The 24,729-nt window shown below is 34.2% G+C and overlaps 1 protein-coding gene across 2 annotated transcripts in view; it reads right to left on the bottom strand.

The window, feature by feature from the left end:
* The window catches only part of LOC142331019 (uncharacterized), a 316,345-nt gene that overhangs the window by 198,963 nt on the left and 92,653 nt on the right, over window positions 1-24,729 (bottom strand). For both annotated transcript variants that reach the window (XM_075376587.1, XM_075376588.1), the window contains exon 5: window positions 7,212-7,349. In XM_075376587.1, coding sequence (XP_075232702.1) covers window positions 7,212-7,349 — 138 coding nt within the window. The remainder of the gene's footprint in view (window positions 1-7,211; window positions 7,350-24,729) is intronic.

Below are 24,729 nucleotides of genomic sequence, written 5' to 3' on the forward strand. Positions count from 1 at the left end.
GCTTGATGGTGATGAGGAAGAATATGGAGATCCCTTATAACTTCAGTCTCAGCCAGATTCAGACTCAGAAGATGAAAACAGTAACTTGTTTTGGAGAAAGATGAAGAGAACTTTTGGAACATAAACTTTGAGAAAAAGGGGACAAGCAGAACTCCACAAAGAAACATCATTACCAATCTTCTGGGTGCAAGAAAGGATGTCTGAACATGTGAAACTGCACTCTCCTTCTTTGAATTATTTATGAGTGAAGATATTATTAAAAAGATTGTAATTCACACTAATGAAGAAGTCACAAGAAGACAAACTGAGATACCAAGTTCAGAGAGGTACACTGGACCAACTGATGACAGAAATAAAAGGACTTCTTGACTTTTTCCTTAATTGTGGAGCTACCTAGAACTCCAATTTGAACCTTGTTGATATTTTTTTCTGAAAATTCGGTCCTCTAATTTTCAGATGTGTGATATCCAAAAATAAATTGGAATTCCTTCTTTCACATTTAAGGTTCGATTCAAAAGAAACACGCACCCAGAGAAAAAGAACTGATAAATTTGCGCCCTTTTGTAAAGTGTGGGAAGTTTTCAATGCCAACTGTTATAAGTACTATACACTTCAGAGTATTTGACTACTGATGAGACCCTTCTTAGTTTAAGAGGGAGATGTCCCTTCAAAATGTACATCCCGAATAACCGGATAAATACAATTTGAAGATTATTTCACTTTGCAATACTTGCACATTTTACTTTTGTGGCCACAAAAATTTCCTTACACGGGTAAAAATACATTGGAGAGAGAAGGTTTCCTTCTTTTACCAACATGCAATGTCATTCGTCTGCATGAAAATATTAAAAATACCAACCATAATGTAACAACCGACAATTGGTTCTCTTCATACAAATTGGCAGAAGAGCTGACTAAACGTAAAATCACTTACATTGGCATCCTGCAAAAGAACAAGAGAGAGAGAGAGAGAGTGAGAGAGAGATCTCCTGGAATGATTATTGTGAAAAGATTACCCCCTATGACATCAAGATTTGTTTATCAACTTGATAAAATGTTCACGTCCTTCTCTGAAAAGAACAACAAACAACAACGTAATATTTCTGTCCACGATGCATGATTCAGGAACCATAAATTCAAAGACAAAAAAACTCTATGTAATTGAGTTCTATAATTTGATGAAGGGAGGAGTTGATTGCATGGACAAAATGTGTCACTCATACACAACAGAGTTACTCTCGTCGTTGGCCCATGAGATATCTTTATGGTACACTTCACATAAGTGAAATAAACAGCTATTTTTTGTACTCCTTAGCTGGAGTGTACTTGAGCAGATTTTTTTGAATCTGTTGTTGCCTAGAGCTTGGTTGAACCTCAAATGAAACGTGGGCTTCTAGTGAGAAGATTAGCAAAAAACTATGTTTTGAAATAGGACTGATTCTTGAAATTGAAGAAACTAATCGCCCAATTGGTAAACCACCCAAAAAGCAAATTAGATGCCGCATATGCAATAGAAAAAAGGATAAGAAAACCAACAACAGATGCGTCAAATGTAACCAACCAGTTCGTAAGGAACATGAAAAACTCATTCGCTCATGTTTGATCTGTGATAAAAGTGATGTAGAACCCAAAGAAGACTGAATTTGTGATAACATTTTGCAATAATTTTAACTATATGAGAAAAAATAAATCTGTGTTTATTTTCAAAGTTCGTTATGAAAAGTCCAGGTTTACATTTTTGAAGTTTAATTCTCATTTTGTTATAGGCAGTGTATAATAAGTTATCTCTAATGTCTGATAAGAATTGAATTAGTTATAAAAGTTTCTATTTTTTTTTTATGCTTGTTCAAGTTTACATTTTCAAAGTTTGATGTTTGCTGAATGGATTGAAAGTTTACAAAAAATAAATTCCTGGTCCAGATATTCGATAATTCCATTGTATCTAATGAAATTTCACAGATTTTTTTCTAATAAAAAAAAATTAAACAAAAGAAGACAATTTTGGTGTTTGTAATTTTAGTGTTTTATAAGTTTACCATATTCTTGCTTTATTAATGAGATTAAAAAATTGTAATAATGCCAATGATTAAAAAAGTTTAAAAAAATAATGTATCTTATTTAGAAAAATAATAAAAAATTGTTTTTAAACAATTTAATGTTACTTTTTAGTGATAACCAATAAAAACATGATGGGATCAGTGCAGACCCCACGTGGTGAACGGTGTTCCAAATCCCCACGTGGTGGATGTAGGGTTAACATTAATAAAATATTTTCATATTTTATCACTTTATTTTTATATTTTATCAATAATATATTTTTATATTTATTTATTTTCATATTTTTGTAATAAATTGAAATCGTCAAACAAAGAATTGCGTTCTTTTTGAAACACCTGTTATAATAAGATATTTCTTCATCATATAGTTTAGTTATTATGAGACCATCCATAATCTTGAAACAGTGTTCTGAATAGAGATTGGTCTGAAGTTTTTAACAATGGTTTTATTGCTCGATTTATATATCAGGATGATAAAACAAACTTTCCATTTATCAGGAAAAACTCTGTGTTTCAGTGAAGAATTGAATATGTAGGCTAATGGATTGGAAAGAATGAAAGAGAAATGTTTTATGTTCAAATTGTTTATGATCTCTAGTTATTTATGCAATAGGACTCAATATATGAGATTTGTTATGAGATGTTCTAGCAATTTTACCAATCCTAATATCATCAAATACTTATATACCACCTTAGTTAGACGTATCTTAGAATATGGCTCAGTATTATTGAATCCTTATTATAATTCTAATAATATGTTAATTGAAAAAAATAACATTATTTCTTTACTGCAGGCTCAACCAGTGGCCTACAATGAGCATGATTTTAGCTTAGCACTAAATTTGACTAATCTAAAAGCTCTAGAGAATAGAAGAATATACTCCGATATACTATTTTTATATAGGATATAAATGGGAAAGATGATAATCCTTCAGTACCGAGTGATATTGGCTTTTATGCACCTATTAGGATGTTCAGAAATATCTCCCTTTTTTCGATGCCTAGCTACAAAATTAATATGAGCAATAATTATCCGGCATCAAGAATTTGTAAGATCGGTAATCTAATTAATTCCTCTCATAATATTGGCTTTTTTTAACTTAGATAGGGATACTTTTGTAAATACCGCTTTTTATATGTAAACAACATATAAATTTGTAAACTTTTAATGTATACCATCTATCTATCTTAGACTATAATACACCCAGATTTATGACTTAAGATATTTTAAACATAACATATATTTTGATATTTGTTTATGTAATGATTTTTTTATGTAATGAATGTAATGTTCTTTGTATACCGTACCTTAAGGAGGTTTAACTTCTTTTGTTAAACTTTCAAAAATTTGTATTAGGGGTTGAACCCATTAATCTTGAATGAATAAATATATATATATATATATATATATATATATATTATGTAGAGAAGATTAAAATTATTTTTCTTATTTAATATAATTATTTGTAAAAAATAAAATTCTGTCGGCACATGATTAACCAAAATTACAATTATTACACAAAAATAATATAGTAATTAAACATTGTAACAGTAAATAAGTACTGAATAAATCATAAAGGGTAGATTAAAAATAGATTGAGCAAAAGAAATTGTGAATTTATTGGAATTCCGCCAATAAATGAGGTTTACAAAACTTGACGCCAAACTCAATTATCTAATAATAATAAAGAAAAAGAATAATTAAAAAATACTAAAAATAAATCATAATTCTAGTTTTAGTACATAACTACTACGAACACAAATATATCAGTAATTTGTGAAACATTGAACTTGAAAAATCACAAAAAATATATTCAGTTTAAAAATACACACTAGACAAATTGTGATAATTAAATTCTTCAAAAACAAATATAAATTGTTATTTTGATAAATACTTTTTATAGCTAAAAAAAAGTAAATAAATAATAATACAGACAAACAACACAATGTTGTAATAATTTACAACATGTATTTTAGAGCCGATTTTAAAATTTCAAAATTTAAAGAAAGAATTACCATAAATACATTTTTTTTTTTAATTTTTAAGTTGTTTGTTCATTAGTCAGTTTAAACTTTTTAAAAAAGCTAATTTGGTTTAAAATTTTTAGTTTAATTTTTATTTCAAATAAAGAAGAATGGCCTACAAAAAGTAACAGCCCTTACAAAAAACAAGAAATGGGAATTTTTATAAAAAGGAATACACAGAAAAAACTACCGCCAAACAGGAGCTAAGTCTCTCTAAGAGTGGGGGAATATGTATTATTTTTACATTAACTTGACCTGCATGTTAAAATAAAGATCATGAATTTTGTTAAATAGTTATTAAATTTAACTATAAAACAGTCATAGGCAATCTGAAATAAGTGACAAATCACTCCTGAAAACATCATAGCCACCTTAAACAACAACAAGCACCCCACGGCAGGCTTACTCATAAAAGTGTTGAGTGAAGTAGTATCTTCTTCAATGAGCCAAATAAACAGTTGTGTGTCAGCATGCCAAGCCTGCTGAAATGCAGGTGACATTTAACCGTGCAATTGATATATTTACTCTATTCATCACAAGGACTGACTGTATAGTGAATATCTTTACCCTCGAAGAAAGTAACTCTGATCGGTGCTTTTTGGATTTCAAATCCTTATATATCAGAACCAAAAACCATAAGAAAAAATGGGATAGTGTAAAGAAACACATTAATTTTATTTTTTTAATCGCTTTTCTTGAAGTTCAGTATGAAAACATTTGGATTTTATTTCAAGGCTTTTTCCCTATTCTTTTCCATTTTGTAAAAAATCTTTCTTCTTTTACATAACTACGACATCAGTTTTCTACATTGCAGTTGTCTTCTAATACAGTTTCTTACTTCCGCACTCGTTTGTAATCAAACTAAACTAGACCTGTGAGTCTTAATACGTGTCCTAGAAACCTACTTCATGTCTTTAAAAGATTCTGTCACACTTTCTCTCTTCACAAACTAATCCCGTACTTCGTCAACTCACTAATATTCAACATTTCTTGTAATAAAACATTTCAAAGGCTTCTACCATTTCCCTTTCTACTTTTCTTATTTTCTATCATAATGCCATATCTATTATGTTTAGTTACCTAAAAATACTTTCTGCAACATCACCGGAGAAACTTCCTCTTTAAAATAAAAAAAATTATCTAAAACAGGGAATTTGATAAAAACTAAGGCTTGACACAATAAAAAAATCCTAGATTGATCGAGGATCTCCAATTATTTTTTTTAAATGCATTAAAAATATTTTATTTATGAATCCCTTAACTTCACCTACACCAATAATTCCACAGAGAATATTTAATTATATCATTTATATGAATCGACATTGATGTAAATTAATTAAAAATTATAATCAATCGATAAAAATAAACATACAGGTAAATAAATTTTGTTAATCCATTAACAAACTCATAATCATGTTATCAATAATTGCTGTTATAATAAATGAAAAAAATTATTTTTTTATAAATAACATTTTATTTTAATGGAATGTGATGACTCAATCAGCCGATTAAATTAAATGAAACTGCAGATTAATATAACAGTGCAATCAGCCTTTTTTTCTTTTTTTACATAAAATGCTTTCAAGGCTAATATTTTTAACGCTCTTTTTCTATTAAACTTGTACAAAAATAAATTAATCTTTCTCAACATACAGAAATAAATTTCATCTTTTATTATGAGAAAAACTAATAACCGAGAAAGATGCAGTGTTGATGAAAAAGATAAAAAAATATTTTTCAATGCCTAACAACAAGTATTTCAGCATGCTTCTTGAAAAAAAGTTTGAATTGAATGCCTTCAGTCATTAAGGGCAAATAAGAAAAAATAAACTTATGAAGAGACCCCTGATTTAAAAAAAAGAAAGTAAAACCGATTTCAAAAATATTCTAAAAATTTTTTAAATAATACAATTCAATTCACGTTTATACTCACAACTCTAAATTAAAAACGATGTTAACTTGATTATTTATGTTTAGTCAAGCGTTTATTTTTCTGTAAATTCAATTTGCATTCAACCATAAAACTTTGGCAGTAGTTAAAAACTGTCAGTAGTTATTTGTTTTTTAATTTAATGTGGACTTCAAAAAATCAAGACTAAAAACAAGAATTGAATAGTATTGTCTTCCACTTCTTCGTACATTTTTAAGCAATTTATACATTTTTTAAAGATTTATTTTATTTTATTTTTTTTTAAACAGGTTTGTCTTTTGATAAGAAAACCGATCCATAAAAAAACCATTTGCAAAAAATACAAAAAATAAACTTGAATTCTGATAACGATAAGAAAAAGAACCTACAGAAATGATATTAAGAAAGTACTGCCGAGTTGGAATTTGAGAATACATACAATATTTCTTTTTTACTTCAGGTTCTGTATCATTATGCTATAAAATATGAATTATAACAATAAAGAAAAAACCTTCAAATTGTGTGATGGGAAATTTTACATTAATAAAAACCTTCTACTGATGTAACAGTTAAAACTTCCCAGAGGAAGAGGAATTTCCTGTATATGATAAAAATTAACCACTGAAATTCAAATATTTCCAGCAGAATTACCGAATTTGTCATAAGGTAAGATTTTTAATTTGAAGAAAAATACATCAATTGAATCGAGAACTGTTTTTTAATACTGTTTTTAATATTTTTAAACAAGATTGTATGTCAAAAATATTATTAATATATTATGAATACAAATCGATAAAAAAAAAAATCTAAAAAAATGCAATAAATAGAATCTTCACTAGCAAAAAATCAAGTAACAAAACAAAATCATGTAACCTCATCAACATAGTACAATTTACTTTATAATTACTAAAAATGAACAAATATTTCAATATAAAAAACCGACTGAAGAAATTTGGAATTTAATACAAAAAGAAAGTAACTGTGATGAATTTACCAAAGCAAAATAAAATGAAACTATTTATAACTTTTTACATTAGTTTAAAACAGCAAACTCCTCTTAAATTGGCCAACTTCCAACAAAAAGCTTGTTATGAAAAATATTTATTTTACATTTACAAAAGTTATTTATATAGAAAAAATTGTTGCAACATAAAATGTAATTCTGCTTCTGTTTCAATTTGTTTCAACTTATTATCGAAAATTTACTTCAACTTACATACCTGTCGTTTAAGAGTTTCTTCATCAAATTCTACTTCTGATTTTGGAATAATAAAAACTTGACGCATGAGTGGTTCACTATTTCGTGCAACTTCACCGATTCCCGATCTATTCGTAGGTACGGTACGCCAACAAAGTATCTGAAAAATATTAATGAGAAACATTAAAATTATTTTTAAATCAAAATTAAATCTGAATGAAAAAACAAATTAATATGTATTTAACGGGATAAAAAAAATCCTTCTTGATGAATAATAATGAATGATCATATTTAAGTTCACTTTTCTGCAAATTTTGGCATAAATTGCTAATAAATAAAATTGGTCCTAGTCTAGTGATTAACATCAGTAATCCTTTACAAATTCAAGAATCTGCTATGCCTACAATAGAAGAATTAGCATTAAAAAATATAAATCAAAGTGAGAAATAAGCATAAAATTCCAATAGCCAAATGTATTCAATAAAACAATTCCTTAAGACAAGCAAAGAACAATTTCATTTATTTATTAGCAACAGTACAATGTTGTTTACTTTTACCGAATAATAATCACAGCATCTAATACGATTAAATATCAAAAAATAAATAAATAATGATATCACGGTGTGTTAAGAAATTTGCCAAAACATATCAGCATAACACCTGGAGAGTGGTAAAAATAAACTATTCTAAAAGTTACATTTCATAACCAATAACATTATTTTGTTCTACAATATTTTAGATAACATTGCATCTCTTTAATGTTCTTCTATGCAGTCTTCCTGCTTTTCAATGAAAACTTCACAATGTTTGGAGAGATTTGTATTCCAATGAGATCACTGCTTTCATTAAGTCCTTAGATTTGCTGAGTATCCTCTGCAGAAAGCTCTTCTAGCAAGGAAAAATACTGACTGCACATGGGCTTGCAAGGTGAAGAAGCAAACCGATGGATTCATGTCTGCACTGTATATAACACTTCCTATTTGTACTTACTCACCGGATCCCTAAGTGCAGACATGTATTGCCAGTTTTGCATGGCAATAAATGTCTGTCCCTTGAAGGGACAGGTTACTCAAGAAATTAAGTCGCTATCTCTCGAACTACTCGGGTCAGTTTTATGAATTTTTCTGCATCATTTTTTCTTGAAGTCATGTTAATATGCTCATGTACCTTATTTCATATAGAACTCTTTTACGATGATTCCTTAGTAATCATCATCTTTGTTTCTATACCGATCAACTTCTCCATTTGTTAAACTTGACTTTCAACTCCAGTTCCAAGTCCTAACCCGCATTTCATCAATATTGATGATGAACAACAACAAATTTTTGTTTCAATACAGTCCAGGTGAACGTGATTCTGTTCAGCAAATATTGAGGGACCCATCAGGCTGAAATTTTTCTTAAGCATATCATTTTTCAAAATAAAAGAATACCTATGTTATCCGAGTAGTTTGTGATATTTCTGCAAACATCTTCCTCAAGAAAATCCAACTCGAGTTTCAGACTTAATTCATTTATTGAAAATTTTATTAATATCTTCAACTTTCACAGCATCCAAGGCACCTGCAGACATTATTCTAAACATCTGTAAATTTAAAAACTATGCACACCATGGGAATAGTGAATATATATATATAGATTCTTCATGTCTTCAACTTGACTGTGCCACTTTTCACTGGAATTGCATCACTTCTACAGCATTATTATCAAATATCCCTGGTAGCATAAATCTGACAAAGAAGTAGGTTTTTGTAAAAAAAAAAAATCTCTTCCAGGACTTCCTACTTATAGTCCTTTCTTCATTTTCACAAGGAGATCCTCTAGGAAATTTGGGTTTTAAAATGGATGCTTTCACAATGCTTTCTAAATATCCATACTTACAAATTCTATACTTCCTTGAAATGGTTATTCTAGTTTCACTCTCTCCTTCTGATGAAAGAAGAAATGTCCTTATTAAATACAGACATAAATAAATTTGCTTTCAAAACAGCTTTTGTCAATTAGATCTGAATAATAATGATGAAACTTTAAATTAAAACCGAATCGCATTATAAAATTCAGCTAATTTACATACAGTACATCCACATTTGCATAAACTAATGGATATTATACATCTTACAGTCTATTTATGTAAATATTTAAGATTTTAGTATACTTTAACTTGCGGTATTTAATGTGTAACTTGTAACCTTTTTATATAGACTTTACGAATGAATTTATTATAAAAATAATGTTAAAAGTCAGGTTAAACATCAGGACCAACTGTCTTAAGGTAATGATTAATGATGCCCAGAGAACTTGAAAATGTCAGTACGCAAAAGAATTTTGACTGCTCATTTACTGAATTTTGACAAATTTTTTTTACAGATTTTAAATAAAACAATCATTTTACATTATTTAATTCAACAGAGAAATTTATAAATAAGTTTATAATTAATAATATGATATATTGAAATTTGCTGTTATTATTTTCTTACAGCAGAAACAAAAAAACTGAAAATTTATCGCTAGTAAAAAATAAAGATACAGTAATTAGCAATGCAGCAGAAAGGGAGATAACGGGGAATTCACTACATCAAAAGGAAACACATTTACCAGAAGTTGCATTTAGTTGTTTAGACAGTAAAACCATAAAAGATAGAAGAGCTTTCATGCAGAAAAGAGCGTCTGCTATTATCAAAACACAGCACAAGAGAAATTCTTGCTATTCTCTGCTATTATTAAAGAGAAATTCTTTAATTAATCGTGTATCTGTGTGAAATTTAATGTTTTACGGTAGCGAAATATAATTGTCAGGAAAAGCAGAAAGGAAAAAGTTACAAGAAACAAAATGAAACAAAAGCAAATAAAAAATCTACTGCAGAATTTCTTAGGAGTTAACCAAGTTTACGGGTTGTACGTTAAGATATATAGGTTTAATTTATTTGGTAATAGAAAAATATGTAAGTAAACAGGTAAAGATGTAAAAAAAGGTATAAATTGGGATATACGAGTATATAAAAGTGATTTCTGAGGGTGTAAAACGTAGTAAATATGCTGAAGTTAAAAGATTAGTACAGAAAAGAAAGGAATAGAGAATAGCATCAAATCATTGAACTAATGATGACAACCCCGCCCCCCCCCAAAAAAAGATACAGAAATTTAACCTGGAATCTTCTGAGTTAGAATGATATTAATATGCGATAAAGGCCATAAGAAAAATTACAATACTATTTATTTTTATTTTAAGCCGATATAAAAACAGAATAATAAAATATTATACAGCAGATATTTTTCTGTAATGCAGTTTTGTTAAAAGAAAATATTCTGCTACTTGTTAAGCATTTTTAACCCATATACTAAAATCTAGCTTAAAAAATAACTTTGTAGAAACTCAAACTATTGGATTTGAATTCTACAAGTTCTGGCCTTTTTTCCCCCCAATATTATCCGTTTATTTCCTCTAGCAATTATCACATAACTCTTACATAACCATAGTATTGAGCAGAATTTTAGAAGATAAAGATTAATTACAAAGAAAAGTGCAATAAGGAAAACTGTTCTACATAATAGGTAAAAATCCACGGTTAGGAAAGAAGCCCCAAATAATTATGTTACAACAAATTCATACATTCTCCTTTTTTAAAGCAAGATGTAATGCTTAGAATTATATAAATATTAATTTGTTGGTTTTAAGTAATGTAAGTTTATAAACTTAAAAAAAAATAAAAATGAAAATATACAAAACAGAAACTTATGAAAATATAACAAAATAAATATTATACATTATATATGTATTAGATACCGTACACTAGAAGCACTAATCTACATTAAATGCAATTACTTCTTTCACGATCAGAATAGTTGATCTTTTCATATAAATTTCACACAAATCTGCATTTAATAAATAACTTTTTAATAGGAATTTAAAATCCTTTCTAACAACCACAGAACAAAGTTTTTCTAGCAAGAGATTAAAAGTTTGTTTCATCTATCATCCTTCCTCGTTAAAATACATGCAATACAATGTCAAAGGTCAAAATAATAATAATTAATTTTTTTCACTCAAATATTTATAATTATTAAAAGGTGCTACCTACAGTGCGTGCGTGCGCGCGCGTGTGTGTATAATAAAACAATAAAAAGGTTTTTAATACACAACAAAAAAATATGCTTGTTAAATAAAGATTCTGTAAAATAATTATACTTAAACCTGCCAGTTTGTAAAAATATTCAAAAAAGAATATTCGTTAATTATAAATTCAAATTAAAACGGGCAATTTAAGAAAGACAAGTAGAATGTTCAAAATTAATAAAACATCAAAAAAAAATACATTACAGTATGTATATTTTTACAAAATTATGTCAACACATCTATCCAGAGGAGTCATGGGCAAGGCTAATCATCAACCTGCCAAACTGTACTAATCAACTTTCTCAAAGGCAATCTGTTTATGGATTGATCATTCCCCATTCTTCCTTTGCTTTCCCTTATCCTTAATTTCTTGAAAATTTCCTAAAATTTTCACATACATTTTTTTTAGAAGGGGGCTTGGCTTGTTTATGTTTTTAATTTATTTACTTTTATTTACAGAATGAACCGTTCTGCAAAAATATATATCGTTATAAAAAAAGTCCTTCGCATGGAGTTTGAAAACACTTTGATAAAATTACTGAGTTTCTTAACTTAATACTTTTCTCTTTTTTAATGCAGAAAAATGTCTACTATTTTTATCATTTTTGGACATAGATTAAGTTTGCCCTTGGCAAAATGTGTACCTGTTCCCAAGAGCTCTTAAATTTCTAGATAAAAACCAATCTTTGACGCACCATATACTCCCACTTAAAAATCTCTGATAACTAATATCCCTATGTCCTGAATAAATATACGAATAAGTTCCCTGATTTCTTTAGGGACTGTGGATAGAATAGTGGCCCTCTTATGCCTATAATTATCACGTACACGGGATTAATTCTCTCAAGCAGCAGTTCCTCCACGGGTATATCACGATTTACCAACATCAACTCCTTTTCACTACCTTTGATCACCTTCATTTCATCGATATTGATCATTTGGATTGTAAACTTAAATACTAAAAATATTAAAAATGAATTGGCCAGGTCTTGTTGGCTAATGCACCTTTAATGTGATCTGTGTGATCTGGTGAAAGAGGAGATGCATGGTGCCCGATCCTAGAACTCTTTCTCCGTTCCGGTGGGTGCATAAGAAATCAAATATCTATTGTATAAACTATGCCCTCCTAAAATACAAAATATTTCATCCTTACTACAGTTACCTGATTGCATCCCCCCCTTTTAGTAGATTGTATGACTGCACGTTTTCTTTATTCTTTGCTTCTTCTTGCTTGAGAAACTATCAGGGAACTATGTCAGCCACTAGTCGGACTTTGTTTGCTAGTCCTAGTAACTTCTGGTAGACAGCAGGGCAATTTATTCTCAATATAGCTTAGTAGGAATGGTAACATCATCTCTACATAATCTAACATAATCTAAGACTATTTTCTGTTTGAGAGTTGCACAAACATAAAACTATGGTAAAAATGAGGCATCTATATCCACTACTCCTAAAATCTAAATCTGGTACCATTATTATTATTTATTTACTTTTACAACAACAACAGACTGATGTCCTATGAAAACATTTCATGCCTGACTGGAACTGAAGCCTGGAATAACTGAATTCAGTTAATTAAATTAAAATTAACGCTAATTAAAATTCATAGACGCATCAAATTAATTTAAATCCCATCTATTTTGTGTAAAAGAACGTAAAAATGTTTATCGGTAAATGTTCAAATGCTCATGTTACAAAGGTGTTTTGATAATATTAAATTAAAATCACAATCTAGGAAAAAGCACCGGTAGACCTGGGACCAAAGAAAATCATACTATTATTATACTAATCACTTCTTGTATGAAAGTGTAAATAAGCAAAAAAAAAGGAATGCAGACAATGCATAATGACTATTTTCAGATATTTTATCTGCAATAAATAACAATGTGATATTGGCGAAGAAATTTGTACAAATCACAAGCATCTATTAAATAAAAACATATAAAAAGGCATGTAATATAATTAAATCTGTCTCTTATCTTTATCTTGTAAAAATTTAATTGATAATCTCATAAAAACAAAATTATACAATACTTTTTGATCCAGTTATCGACAAACTAAATCATATTTAAAAAGAAATATTAATATTAGAAATCCATAACCTCTTATAAGATTTTTTTTATTGATTATAATAATGAAACTTTTGAAATCAGTTTCTTATCAACGATTATGATTAATAAGAATATTCTTTTTTTTATTATTCCCATAACATAAATAAGCAAATATTTTTATTACAAAATAAAAAAAATTATTACGCACACTATAAAAATTCTTTTATTGTAGTTTTAATAAAAATTAATTTCATTACGCAGTTAAGTTGTTGAATACTTTAAACTTAAACACAGTTTCAAAACATCAGACTGCACATCTAAACCGGTTAAAAAGTTATACGACCCAAAATTTGCATCTGCTAGAACAAAAACCAAGGCTTGTAAGATATTTCAGTCTGGAGGAGGGAATTTAAGATAAATTTTAAAATTTCAATGAAATGTCAGATGAAACTGCTCAAATTTTGATTCATTATATTTTGCAAGGTGTAAAAAAATACAAACTGGAAGAAAATTCGGTTTGTTATACCAATTCTGTTAATTATAATAATTCTGGAGATGTGAAGGAAAAGCGAAATTGGTTTGCGTGGCATTTCTCCCGCCACCATCCCATTCGGTTGCCCTAAAACATAAGATCGAATGTCTGTGCCACAAATAGCTACTGACCCTCAAATTAGTTTAGCGACCAGTATACTAAAAAGCTACTAGAACGTACCTAACAGCATGAGAGGACTAAGTGCGGTGGCATTCACCACCAGCTTACATGTCCCAACCGCTCACTTATCATAAATTTCTCAAAATGGGTAGGCGCATCCCGACAACTACTAAAAATATATATGATGTCCATAAATTAAAATTTATTTCGCTGGACAGAAATTCGCTACCACGCCAAGGTCTCCGAGTGACAGAAAGTACCTGTCCACCATATTAAAGCGCTTGGAGCGGTAATTGGCTGATGGCCAGTCATAACAGGTAGCGTCTCACAACAGCGAGGAAGGAGTCTTTCTCTTAAATAAACTACTGATGCCGATTGAACAAAGCAACGGCATCAAGGAACACCCACACGGTCCGACAATACAGCTCACGCCACATTGACTCGCTGCTTATGAGTAGCCAATTTTCCCCTTGACCACTAAGTTCCAATATGACCTGAGTTATGGCCCTCCCTCTAAGAGCTGGGTAGTCAAACATCATATGTTCATTTGACTGGACCTCCTCGCAGACGCACAGCTCATCAGCTGCCAGGTGGAATCGAAATAAATATTGGTTCAAGTTCGCCTGGTTGGAGTGCACGTGGGCACCCGTTGCCCTTAAAAACGATGGAGAAGCATATTATCCCCCGCCAGGTTCTGTATAAACCTATTCAAGGACCTTCCCTTAGTCGTGGTGTGCCATTCTTGCTGCCACGCATCCATCGCGAGGCTGTAAAGCCTCCTCCGCAGGCGGGAGATGGGCAACTGAACGAAGTTTAGAACTGGTGCACAGTGATCACCGTTCCGCTCTGGTACAGGCCTGGCTCGTTACTGCATCCGCAATACGTCGGCCTCCCTGCCTCTTCGCAACTTCCACATGGCCGCCCGAACTTTAACCACTAAATCGATTGGGAGAGCCTTTCCCAATACGGTGGTAGCCTTGTAGGGGTTTTTAAAAAAAAACAATAGTGCATATATTAAGGCTCTGCGCTGGGTGCTCCTTAAATTCTGAATACGTGCTTTATTTCTGTCCATCCTATGCGCCCAAACAGAGGTAGCATAAGAGGCCATTCTTTCGAAGACACCTCGGTACACCATGTACAAATGACGGCCCGACAGCCCGTGATCCTTCCGAGCAATCCTTCTAAGCTTGTGCATTACAGAGACGGCGTCCGCCGCTTTTGGTGTGCTGTTGGTGTTTGACTGTCGGTAGAAGGTGTACCTCCGAGAGTTCGAGATTTTCTGATTGCATACGGTGGTTGCTGTTTAGCAACATTTTAAGTAGACTCATTGCGTGCCCTTTTTTGTGATGTACAAGGCTCGGATTTCTACGAATGTGTACCCGCCTCATCGCGGCGAATAGGTGGCAACTGTTTCTGGTCGTAAGTCCCCGTTACGAGTAAGGAATAGTCCCTTTAGTCGTTTAAGAACGAGGCCGTAATCCGTAGTTTTATAACTGATCCAGAAGCGGCTAAGAGGTACGAAGAGTGGCAGGAAAATACTTAAGGTCTCCTGCTGCCCGTGCTCGCTGCGGGCAGTTGTCACATTTGTAAGCTAGCCCGTACTAGAGAGTAGGAGGAAGACGGCAAGAGTATCGTTTTTATGTCCATTCAGGGTAGGGAATCTTCGGCCATAGAAGGTTTCCAGCTTGTTTCTAGTAAGCCCAGGCGGAAGAGGAAGGCGGAGCCAGTGCCTTCAACTTCCTCTGAGGACGAGATATCTGAGATGGAGACAGGGACAACCATCCCGGTCAAGCAGATCCCTGTGATGGAGGCGGTCAAAAAAGCGAAGGGCAGACCTTGCCCTTGTAGTTCAGAAAAACCTGGACTACTTATTTGAATTCTTGGTCCTTCGCGTTGTTAGCTCAGGCGCAAGGAAGACTATTCTTTCTCGGCTGACCAAGTTAAAAGATGCGTTTTCTGCGCAAGTTAGAAAACTGCAGAACTGCAGAAGGTTTTGAGAACCTAGCCTACCAGCCCAAGGAGGTTAATACCCTTCCGAAGGTGATCCAGGCTCCAGCGCAACCCAGGCGCTACGCTGATGTACTGAAGAACAAGCAAGAGGCCAGCAAGGCGGCTAAAAAAGTAGAGGTGATCTTCGTAAACACGGCGGAGGATTGAAAGTCACCAGTCAGAAGCTAAACGGGACCTCCAGGTTGCCCTTTGCGACAACTGGAAGCAGCTGAAGATCAGACATATCAAGGAGACCAGCAAAGGGCTGATAATGGTTGTAGAGAATAAGGGGACGGTCTGCATCATCACGGAGTCTCCAGCTGTCCGGAAGCTTGAGGTTAAGGTCGACCCCAAGCGAATGCGTAGGCCCCGAGTCATACATATGACATCGATCGGAGCCTTTCTGTTTCTCATTCGAGAGCAGAACACCGACTTGGATGAGATCCCGTTCAAGCAACAGTGCAGGCTGAACTTCAAAACTGGTAAGCATGAACCCCACTGTATCACAGAGTCTTTGAATTAGTTGCTGGTCTCCACCAAAGTTCGTGTCCAAGGGATGAATCTTCGTGGATTTTGCATTCTGTCCCGTCAAGGAATACTTTGACGGGTAGCGTTGCTTCAAATGTTGTCGTTTCGGCCGTAGGGCTAAGTTCTGCAGTATGCGTCGGTCTGCGCGTATTGGCACAAGCGTAACGACTGTCCGCAAAAGAAAGAGGTTCCGTCTTGCGTCAATTGCAAAAGGTTGCGCAAAAATCATAGGCCCTCGATTAATAGTAAGCGAGTGCGGTTGTTACTTAACAGCTGTTGAGATTTATTTGAACTCTCTTGATGGTTAAGTTCGGTCAACTAAATGCACAGGGTGTCTGTGTAGTCCACATTGAGTAAGGTGAAGTTGTCGAAAAACGGAGCCTCGATGTTGTTCCTCTGTAACACCCGTACGTGGTCAAGAGTGATCTGCCAGGATTTCCAGGTTGGAAGAAGTTTTTCGTTGGTGATATCAAATCCGCCGTACTATCTTCCGCAGGAAGTCTTTAGATAGCGTCTTCATACGGCAGGCCTCTGACACGCATAACGTCGTTATCGAGCTTGCCGTGGATGGTTTGAGCCTAGTTGTCGTTAGTTCGTACTTTCAATACAGGTATCCCACAGCACAGCATTTGGAGATATGGGATAGGATTGTTAGGTTGGTAGCGGGTCGTCCTATTTTTATAGGAATTGATGCGAATGCCAAATCGCTTCTTTGGCAACGTGGAATCACGAATGATGGCAGCGAATTGATCGAGGGTTTCATCGCGCAGCATCTTTTGATTTTTTTAATGTAGCTGGCGAATTTTTTAACTTCGCCGGTGCAGTTGGGTTGCGGAGGGCCTTTTATGGTTGTTACCGTTGGTAAGGATATCCCTGGTAGGATTCTGAACTGGACAGTAGTCGATGATTGCGCGAGTGATCATCGGCTAATAGTTTTGAGTTGGTAGGTGGGCTGCACGATGTCTTTAGGGGGAACGTTCCTGTTCAGCAGGGGCGCTTCCTGCACAGTCGTGCGGATTGGCCTAGATTTAAAAATATTCTTGCGGCCAGGCTCCGAGTTTTTGCTCGAAGTCTAGACGAGTCCCCGTTAGACAACCTGGCAGAAAATGTTTCTTCTGTGGTGGTTGAAGCCGCTGAACAGTCGATTCCCAGAAGAACGAGTCGAGAGAGAATATCTGGATGGTGGACTCGTGACTTGACCGCGATGAAACGGACTGTGGGGTGGCTCAAGAGAGCCGCACAACGTGAAGGTCATCCTGATCGGCGTGCAGTTTTGATTGCGGATTATCGTCGGAAGAGGACCAAGTATTTTCACAAGGTTATGTCTTCTAAACGTGATTCCTGGCGCTCTTTTGTGCAAGAGCAAGGAAATAAAGACCCATGGAGGTGTTGTCTGTAGAGTACTTGGTCATAAGCGGAAAAAAAACATTCTTCTGCCGGCTCTCTCACCCAGGATGAAGTTGTTATAGATAAAAATCGTGTCCTCAATCCTCTGATGAACGATCTCCTTCCAGATGATACCGAGGTTGGTGAAACCTCGTATCATCGACGTGTTCGAAGGGAAGTTGTAAGTTTTCGCTCTGAGAATTTATCTTCTGAAATTACTGAGGCCGAAGTCTGCCAAGTAATTTGTAGCCTGGCTAAGAATAACGCCACGGATATGATGGTACAGTAGAGATACGTTCGCACGTTGCCGGTGATTGCTGGTCCTTTAACTAGAGTTTTTAATAGGATGCTCTTTGTTGGTTTTTTCCCAGCGTTTTGGAAACATGGTGTGTTGAAATTGCTCTTCAAAGGTGCGACAAGGATCCCACTGTAAGTTCTTCTTATCGTCCTCTGACGCTAAGTAAGGTTTTCGAGAAGGTCTTGTACCTCCGCATTAATTGTAGGTTGACTTCTAACCATATGCTGATGGACGACCAGTATGATTTTCGCCCCGGCACAGGCACAAAGGACGCAATTCTTATGGTAATGGATCTGGCTTCGTCCAGCGAGTGCAAATATGTACTCGGCGTCTTTTTGGACATATCCGTGGCCTTCAATAACTTTGTGGTGGCCCTCTACCTTGCTACATCTTCAGTAGCATGGGTGCATGCTATATGAGATTAGAACTCTCTCGAGCTACTTCAGCGACAGAACTGTCGTCCTTCGTAACGGAAGTAGGAAATACCCTGTCAAAAGGTTGTCCACAGGGCAGTATTCTAAGTCTACTCGTCTGGGTCGTTGAGTTCGACTCTCTCATGCGACTGCGCATGCCCAGTGGCTGCCGTATCCTGGCTTATACCGACGATTGGTTGCTGCTGGTCGAGGGCAACTTGCGTGTCGAGATAGTCCTCAGAGCGAAGCAGGTATGTAAGGTTCTCAGGTTGTGGAGTCTTCAGCATAAGATGGTTTTCAGTGCGGAGAAATCCACTATGATGTTTCTTAAAGGTCGTCTAGCCCCGACCCTTTACCCGCGGGTTATGATGGACGGCCTTCTGTTTAGGTATATTACCGTTCAGAAATATCTGGTGTCATCCTTGATGAGAGGCTTCAATTCAAGGAGCACCTTCAATTTCTTGCAAAGAAGGCCATCGATGCCTTCTTTGGTGTTCGTAGTGTCATCCATCCTGATCGGGGATTGAATTATCGTAACATGCGTATTCTTTACAAAGGTGTCTGTGAGGCTGTAATGTTATACGCTGCGAACGTCTGGGCTCATCGTATACAATTCCAAAGTTATCGGGATATTCTATTGCGAGCCCAGCGTCTTCTATTGTTAGCTGTTGTCGGTGGCTACAGAACTGTCTCGAGAGAGGCAGTCTCCATGATCGCCGGCATTAAACCCATTGATATTCTAGCTACGGAATGTAGCAAGCGGTATATTTCCAAGAATGTAGGCCTTCTTACTTCCGGGCGTATGCAAGAAATTGAAGACCAAGGTTTTGACTCTTGGCAAGCTAAGCGGGACGATACTTGGCAAGCTAAGCACGGTATCTTTCCAAACGTTAGGGAGCTGCAAGCAATTAGGCGGGTCTCCCCCGATCGGTATACAACTCAATTCCTTTCAGAATACGGTGCCTTTAGGAATAGTCTGGCTATGTTTGGTTTGGTTGACTCCGGCTTGTCTCCGGACTGTAGGGTCGATGACACTGCGAACCATGTCCTTTATGTTTGTCCTCAGTACGAGGCTGAACGTACCAGAGTTAACGAAGAACTCGAGCTAGTGGATTCCTTCTTTGATCTGCGGGTCAAATGGAAGATTCGCAGAGAATGGACAATTGTTGCTGGCTTCCTCCTTTTCGTCGCCCTGAGCAGGACGACTGAAGGGGTATAGTAGAGTAGCACCACAGGTGGCTGGGGACCGCCTGGGCAGTTTATTGGCCGAAGGTAAGCGTATTGGCATCAAGCCACGGTCAGATAGAATTTGTGGTGATTATTTTGAATGTTAGCTGTCGGCGGAACGGCGACTGCACTGCCGAAGGTATGGGTTACCGTGCAGCCTGAGGTGTAGCCGCATCTCGACGATAATAGAAGCAAGTAAATGTCACGCGGGACTCTGCAATGGAGGCGAGTGAGAGTAGGAGGTCTGCCCACCTCTCCCTTGTAGAACAGACCGGAGTCCGTAAATTAACCTAAGTCTGGGGTATGAACCGAAAGGTTGAGTTCACTAAGGGAACTAGGACTAAATTTCGTTGTTGCGAACATTTTTGGTGCTATTTTGTTGTTTAATTTGCCTCAAATTTACGAGACATTTACAAGAATCGGCTCAGTAAATGTATAACTAGGCGCAGGGTTCGTACTTACTCGAACCCCGAGCTAGTTCAGAAGGCAACGATATAGAGCATTCAGGATGCACGGACGAGGCCTACAGCGAAGGCAAAAGCTGTGTTTGAAAATCACCAGTGTAAAAGTCTACCGACGCATTTACATCGGTGGCATCCCAACGGCCTGGCTTATGCCTATGAGATGTAAAAATGTTAAAGGGCGAAAGACGACTCCCGTTAAAGCCCATCAGGGCTAGGAACGGGGGCGGGTGGTGTGGCGACCGGAAGCGTCACAAGGAGGGTGTCTTCCCCTACGGAGTTGGGATGTACAAAATTCAGTACAAACAGCATGCGATTCTCTACCCCTGGACATAGAAATTATTGTTATAAAAATTTATAAATATTTTCACATATATACAGTAAGAGTAACTTTTGCGAATAGTATGAAAGTTTTGTGAACGTGTGGAAACAGGTTACAAAAAAGTATTATCTCATAGCGACACAAGGTTCCTTAGTTTGTTACCGGCAATAGAAAGAATTCTTTCCCTTTTTGAAGACAAGAATCGTACTTCTTATCTTGTGACATTACCAAAATTATTACTGATTTTTTGAAAATCTAGAAAGCGAACTGTTTTTGAAATTTTTATACGGTACTCTACAGTTATTTAATAATGTAATTCTGAAATCGGAAGCTAATTCTATCACAGCAACATAAGGATTTCTGACATATTCCGAATTAATTTGTCAACCGGAAAGCAATTTTTAAGGTGTTTCAAAAGACTGATATTTCGTGTTGCAATGTTGCTAAAACGGTTGAGTTTGCGATGTCTTTACCCGAGACATCTCTCCAGTTGAGAGAGTTTTTTCAATTACGGGGTCTGCAGAAAGGAGTAGACTTTCAGTATCTACTGTTAAACATCTGTTAAATGTTAAAATTAATTCAGAACTTTCTTGATGTGAATTTTACGATATAATTAAAACAAACAAACCGTTTCTGAAAAAAGTCATCTCTAAAAATACAACTGAATAAATAAAGTTTAACGAGAAACTGTTAAGACGTTTAAGTAATTTCAAAAATATTTCCTGGATCGGACCCACAAATATACGGTAATTCGCTAAACGTTTGGCACCGTTGGTATTAATACAATCGTATAAAATAAAGTTCCACTTACCAGCAATTTTAAAAGTACACACCCGAGTACTTTGGGAACCGATACTCATTCATCACGGATTTCCCAAAAGATGTTAATTGAAATTCAAATGTATTAAAACTGTTACATTCATAATAGTCGGTCGTCAAGAAATAAAATGAAATTGTAAGTCGATAAGACCATAACGTCACAGTAAGGTGACACTGTCACTATAACGATAATAGTAGTTAAATGTAATAATAAATAATAGTTATGACATAGTTACTATAATAGTCACACGCATCTTACGAACATGATGTTACGGTCTTATTGACGTACAATTTAATTTTATTTTGACGACCCACTATTACGAACGTAATAATTTTAATTTAAATAAAATTACATATTTTAATTAACACCTTTGGGAAATCCCTGATGATGGAGTAATAGCTCCAAAAGTACTTGGATATATACTTTTAAAATTGTTGATAAAAGAAACTTTATTTTGTACAAAACTATGATAAGCCTAAGTCTGATGTTAAAACAAAAAAAAAAACAGAAATCCAAAATTCGATACGCAAGAAAATATTGTCGATCTTTTTTAAACGATTAAATGCAGCGATAAAAAAGGAGAGGGGCTTTGCCTGAATATAGTTATATTACGTATTGTGGAATTATTTATAATTTCCCGACTATAAGAGTGAAAAATATAATATCATATTTCTATTGTAAAAGTTTAAATTGCACGGCTCATTTCATTTTGTTATAAACGGTCGATGATAATTTTATTAAAATCAGCAGAAGAAATTAAAAATAACAAAAATTGTATTTCGATAGTTAAACACTCCTCCAGTAGATACAAGATAAGTATAACAAATAAATAAACGATAACAAAACAAAAAAAAAGTTTTCTACCGGCGTTCATAAAATAAACAAAAATAAATACAACTACGTTCTTATTTTTGGAGAAGTGCATAAAGCAAATGAAACGACTAAAGATATCGACAACAAATATTCCTATTCCTCTGAACCCAAATATCTTTACGCGTCAGAATCTTTAAAACTAAACTAAAAAGAGGAATAGAAAAGATAGAAAAATTTTTGGATCCGTGAAAAAGAAAGAAACTTACAGAGTAAAAAATAATTACAAAATATACTACAAAACTAAAAAAATTTTCTAATTCAATTAGTAAGAGAAGATGAATGTTTTACGAGTACGTACGGTAAGCCGTTAAACATAAAATAAATGGTTACATTAAAAGTAAACAAAATTTTATTAATTTACAAGCAAAAATTTTGATTTATTTATTTTCAGGTTTAACTTACTTTAAAATTTTTAAGCTGAATATGCATTTAACACAAATTAATAAAACACGAATGAGATGTCAGTTAGTTGTTTATATTTCAAATAATACATATAGTATATACACGTGTATATATTAATTAAATATTTATAAATCATTCGTAAAACGTCACGCAACCTAAAGCAGACCTCGATCCTAAACATAAGTTTGATGTTGCAGGGTTTCAGGTGAGGCAGATATTTTGTTGGACCTGTATTAGATAAGATCAAAATACATAGCACAACCCACAGTATATTTATTGTGCGATATTGTTTCATCACTTGGTGCTGTTCTGAACGCCATAGGGTTGTTATAGCTTATCTCCCGATAGTGCAGTACTAAATAAATCGATTATTTGTTTTCGGTGAAATGAAATAGGAAATGTAGCCGATCGTAAAACGTAGCGATCATCTGTTAGTGTTACACGATCGCAGTTTACACGACATATATCAGTCGCTTATAAGTTCTCCAGGAAAGCGATTAAGGAAACTTTCTCCGGTCGGAACCGTTCACAAGGCTACAAAAAAAGTAATACCCTTAACAAACGCTTGATTTTAACGGATGACTTCAGTACTACAAGTAGTTCGAACATTTCGTGCGAGACGGTGTGAGTTTTGGACGATATTTTTTATTTTGATAAAGTGTGGTCTCATCTTTCCGGATTTATTAAAAGCAAAAACAGTAAGAGAATGAAGTTCTGAGAAGACTCACGCTTATCATAGAAGACTACTGTACTCTCAAAAAGTTTATGTTTAGCGTGCGATATCGCGATAAAGAATAGTCGGACCGGTTTTTTTCACTGCAACATTAAATGAGGAATGTCATTCAAAAATTATTACAAATTTCATAACCTTACTTGAAACTGAAGAGTAAGACTGCTGTGGACAGTAATGCGGTGCTACATGCCGCACTGCTGATTTGGGTATATGCAATTTTTACGTGAACTGACCGTGTAATTTTCCACAGTCACCAGATTTCTGACCGATAGATTTTATTTACGGGATCATCAGAAAGGTATTGTTTCCAAGAACCCGAGACTGAAAGAAAATATTGAAAGAGCATCTCTTTCACCGCAGCAAGGAAAGTTGCACTGAACAAGAAGAAATAATTTTGCATCAACCGTCAAGACGGGTGCTGTTTTAAACATTAATTTGACAAGCGAGTGGAAAAAATTAAATATAGCCTCCTTAATTCCCTGTATCACATAATTAAATTATTTTTTTTGTTAAATAAATATAGTTTGTTTTACGCAGAGAGGGGTGAGACTTCAAGAACGCTTTATATAATTAAACAGTAGTTTATTAAACTCGCACTAATCACGATAATTAATAATAAATCGTATCGGGATAATTAATCACGTTAAGTCACAGTTAATCGCCTTGAAATTGTAATTTGCAACATCTTGTGAAACTTCAATTATAAGTACTCGCTTGATTTCCACAGCTACATAGTCTTACTAATTCTATTCTTAAAATTAGCGCTTTATCTCGATAATACGTTATTATCAAATAACAATGTTTTCAGAGTACATAAGCGATAAATTAGATAAGCCATTTAAAAACTGAATATACAGTATTATTCACAAGACAATGTTAAACAAAGGTGATAAAAATTTACACTATTTAGCGAGTAAATGATTAACCAAAAGCACGGAAGGTGTTACTACGAAGTTTGTTTGGAAAGTAAGTTACAACTTTTTACTAAAGTTGAAAAATGAATATTTATTAATGAAATTATATACATATCACTCAAGTACGCCGCTATTTTTTTATGTATCCTCACGCACCCCTATGCGCACGATACATAGCCACATGACTGTGCACCACATACTTATAGATTGCATATGTTATGCAGCGTTACGTCGAAAATTTAAACTACCCAAACACATCCGTGATGTCTTGAGCAATGATAATGAAGTTTTAAACTGGATGTTTCTATTTTTGCGTAGTGCTAGGTTAATACAAAAAATGTAATATTGTTACGTATAT

The sequence above is a fragment of the Lycorma delicatula genome, chromosome 10 (assembly GCF_047948215.1).
Source record: "Lycorma delicatula isolate Av1 chromosome 10, ASM4794821v1, whole genome shotgun sequence".
Lineage (NCBI taxonomy): Eukaryota > Metazoa > Arthropoda > Insecta > Hemiptera > Fulgoridae > Lycorma > Lycorma delicatula.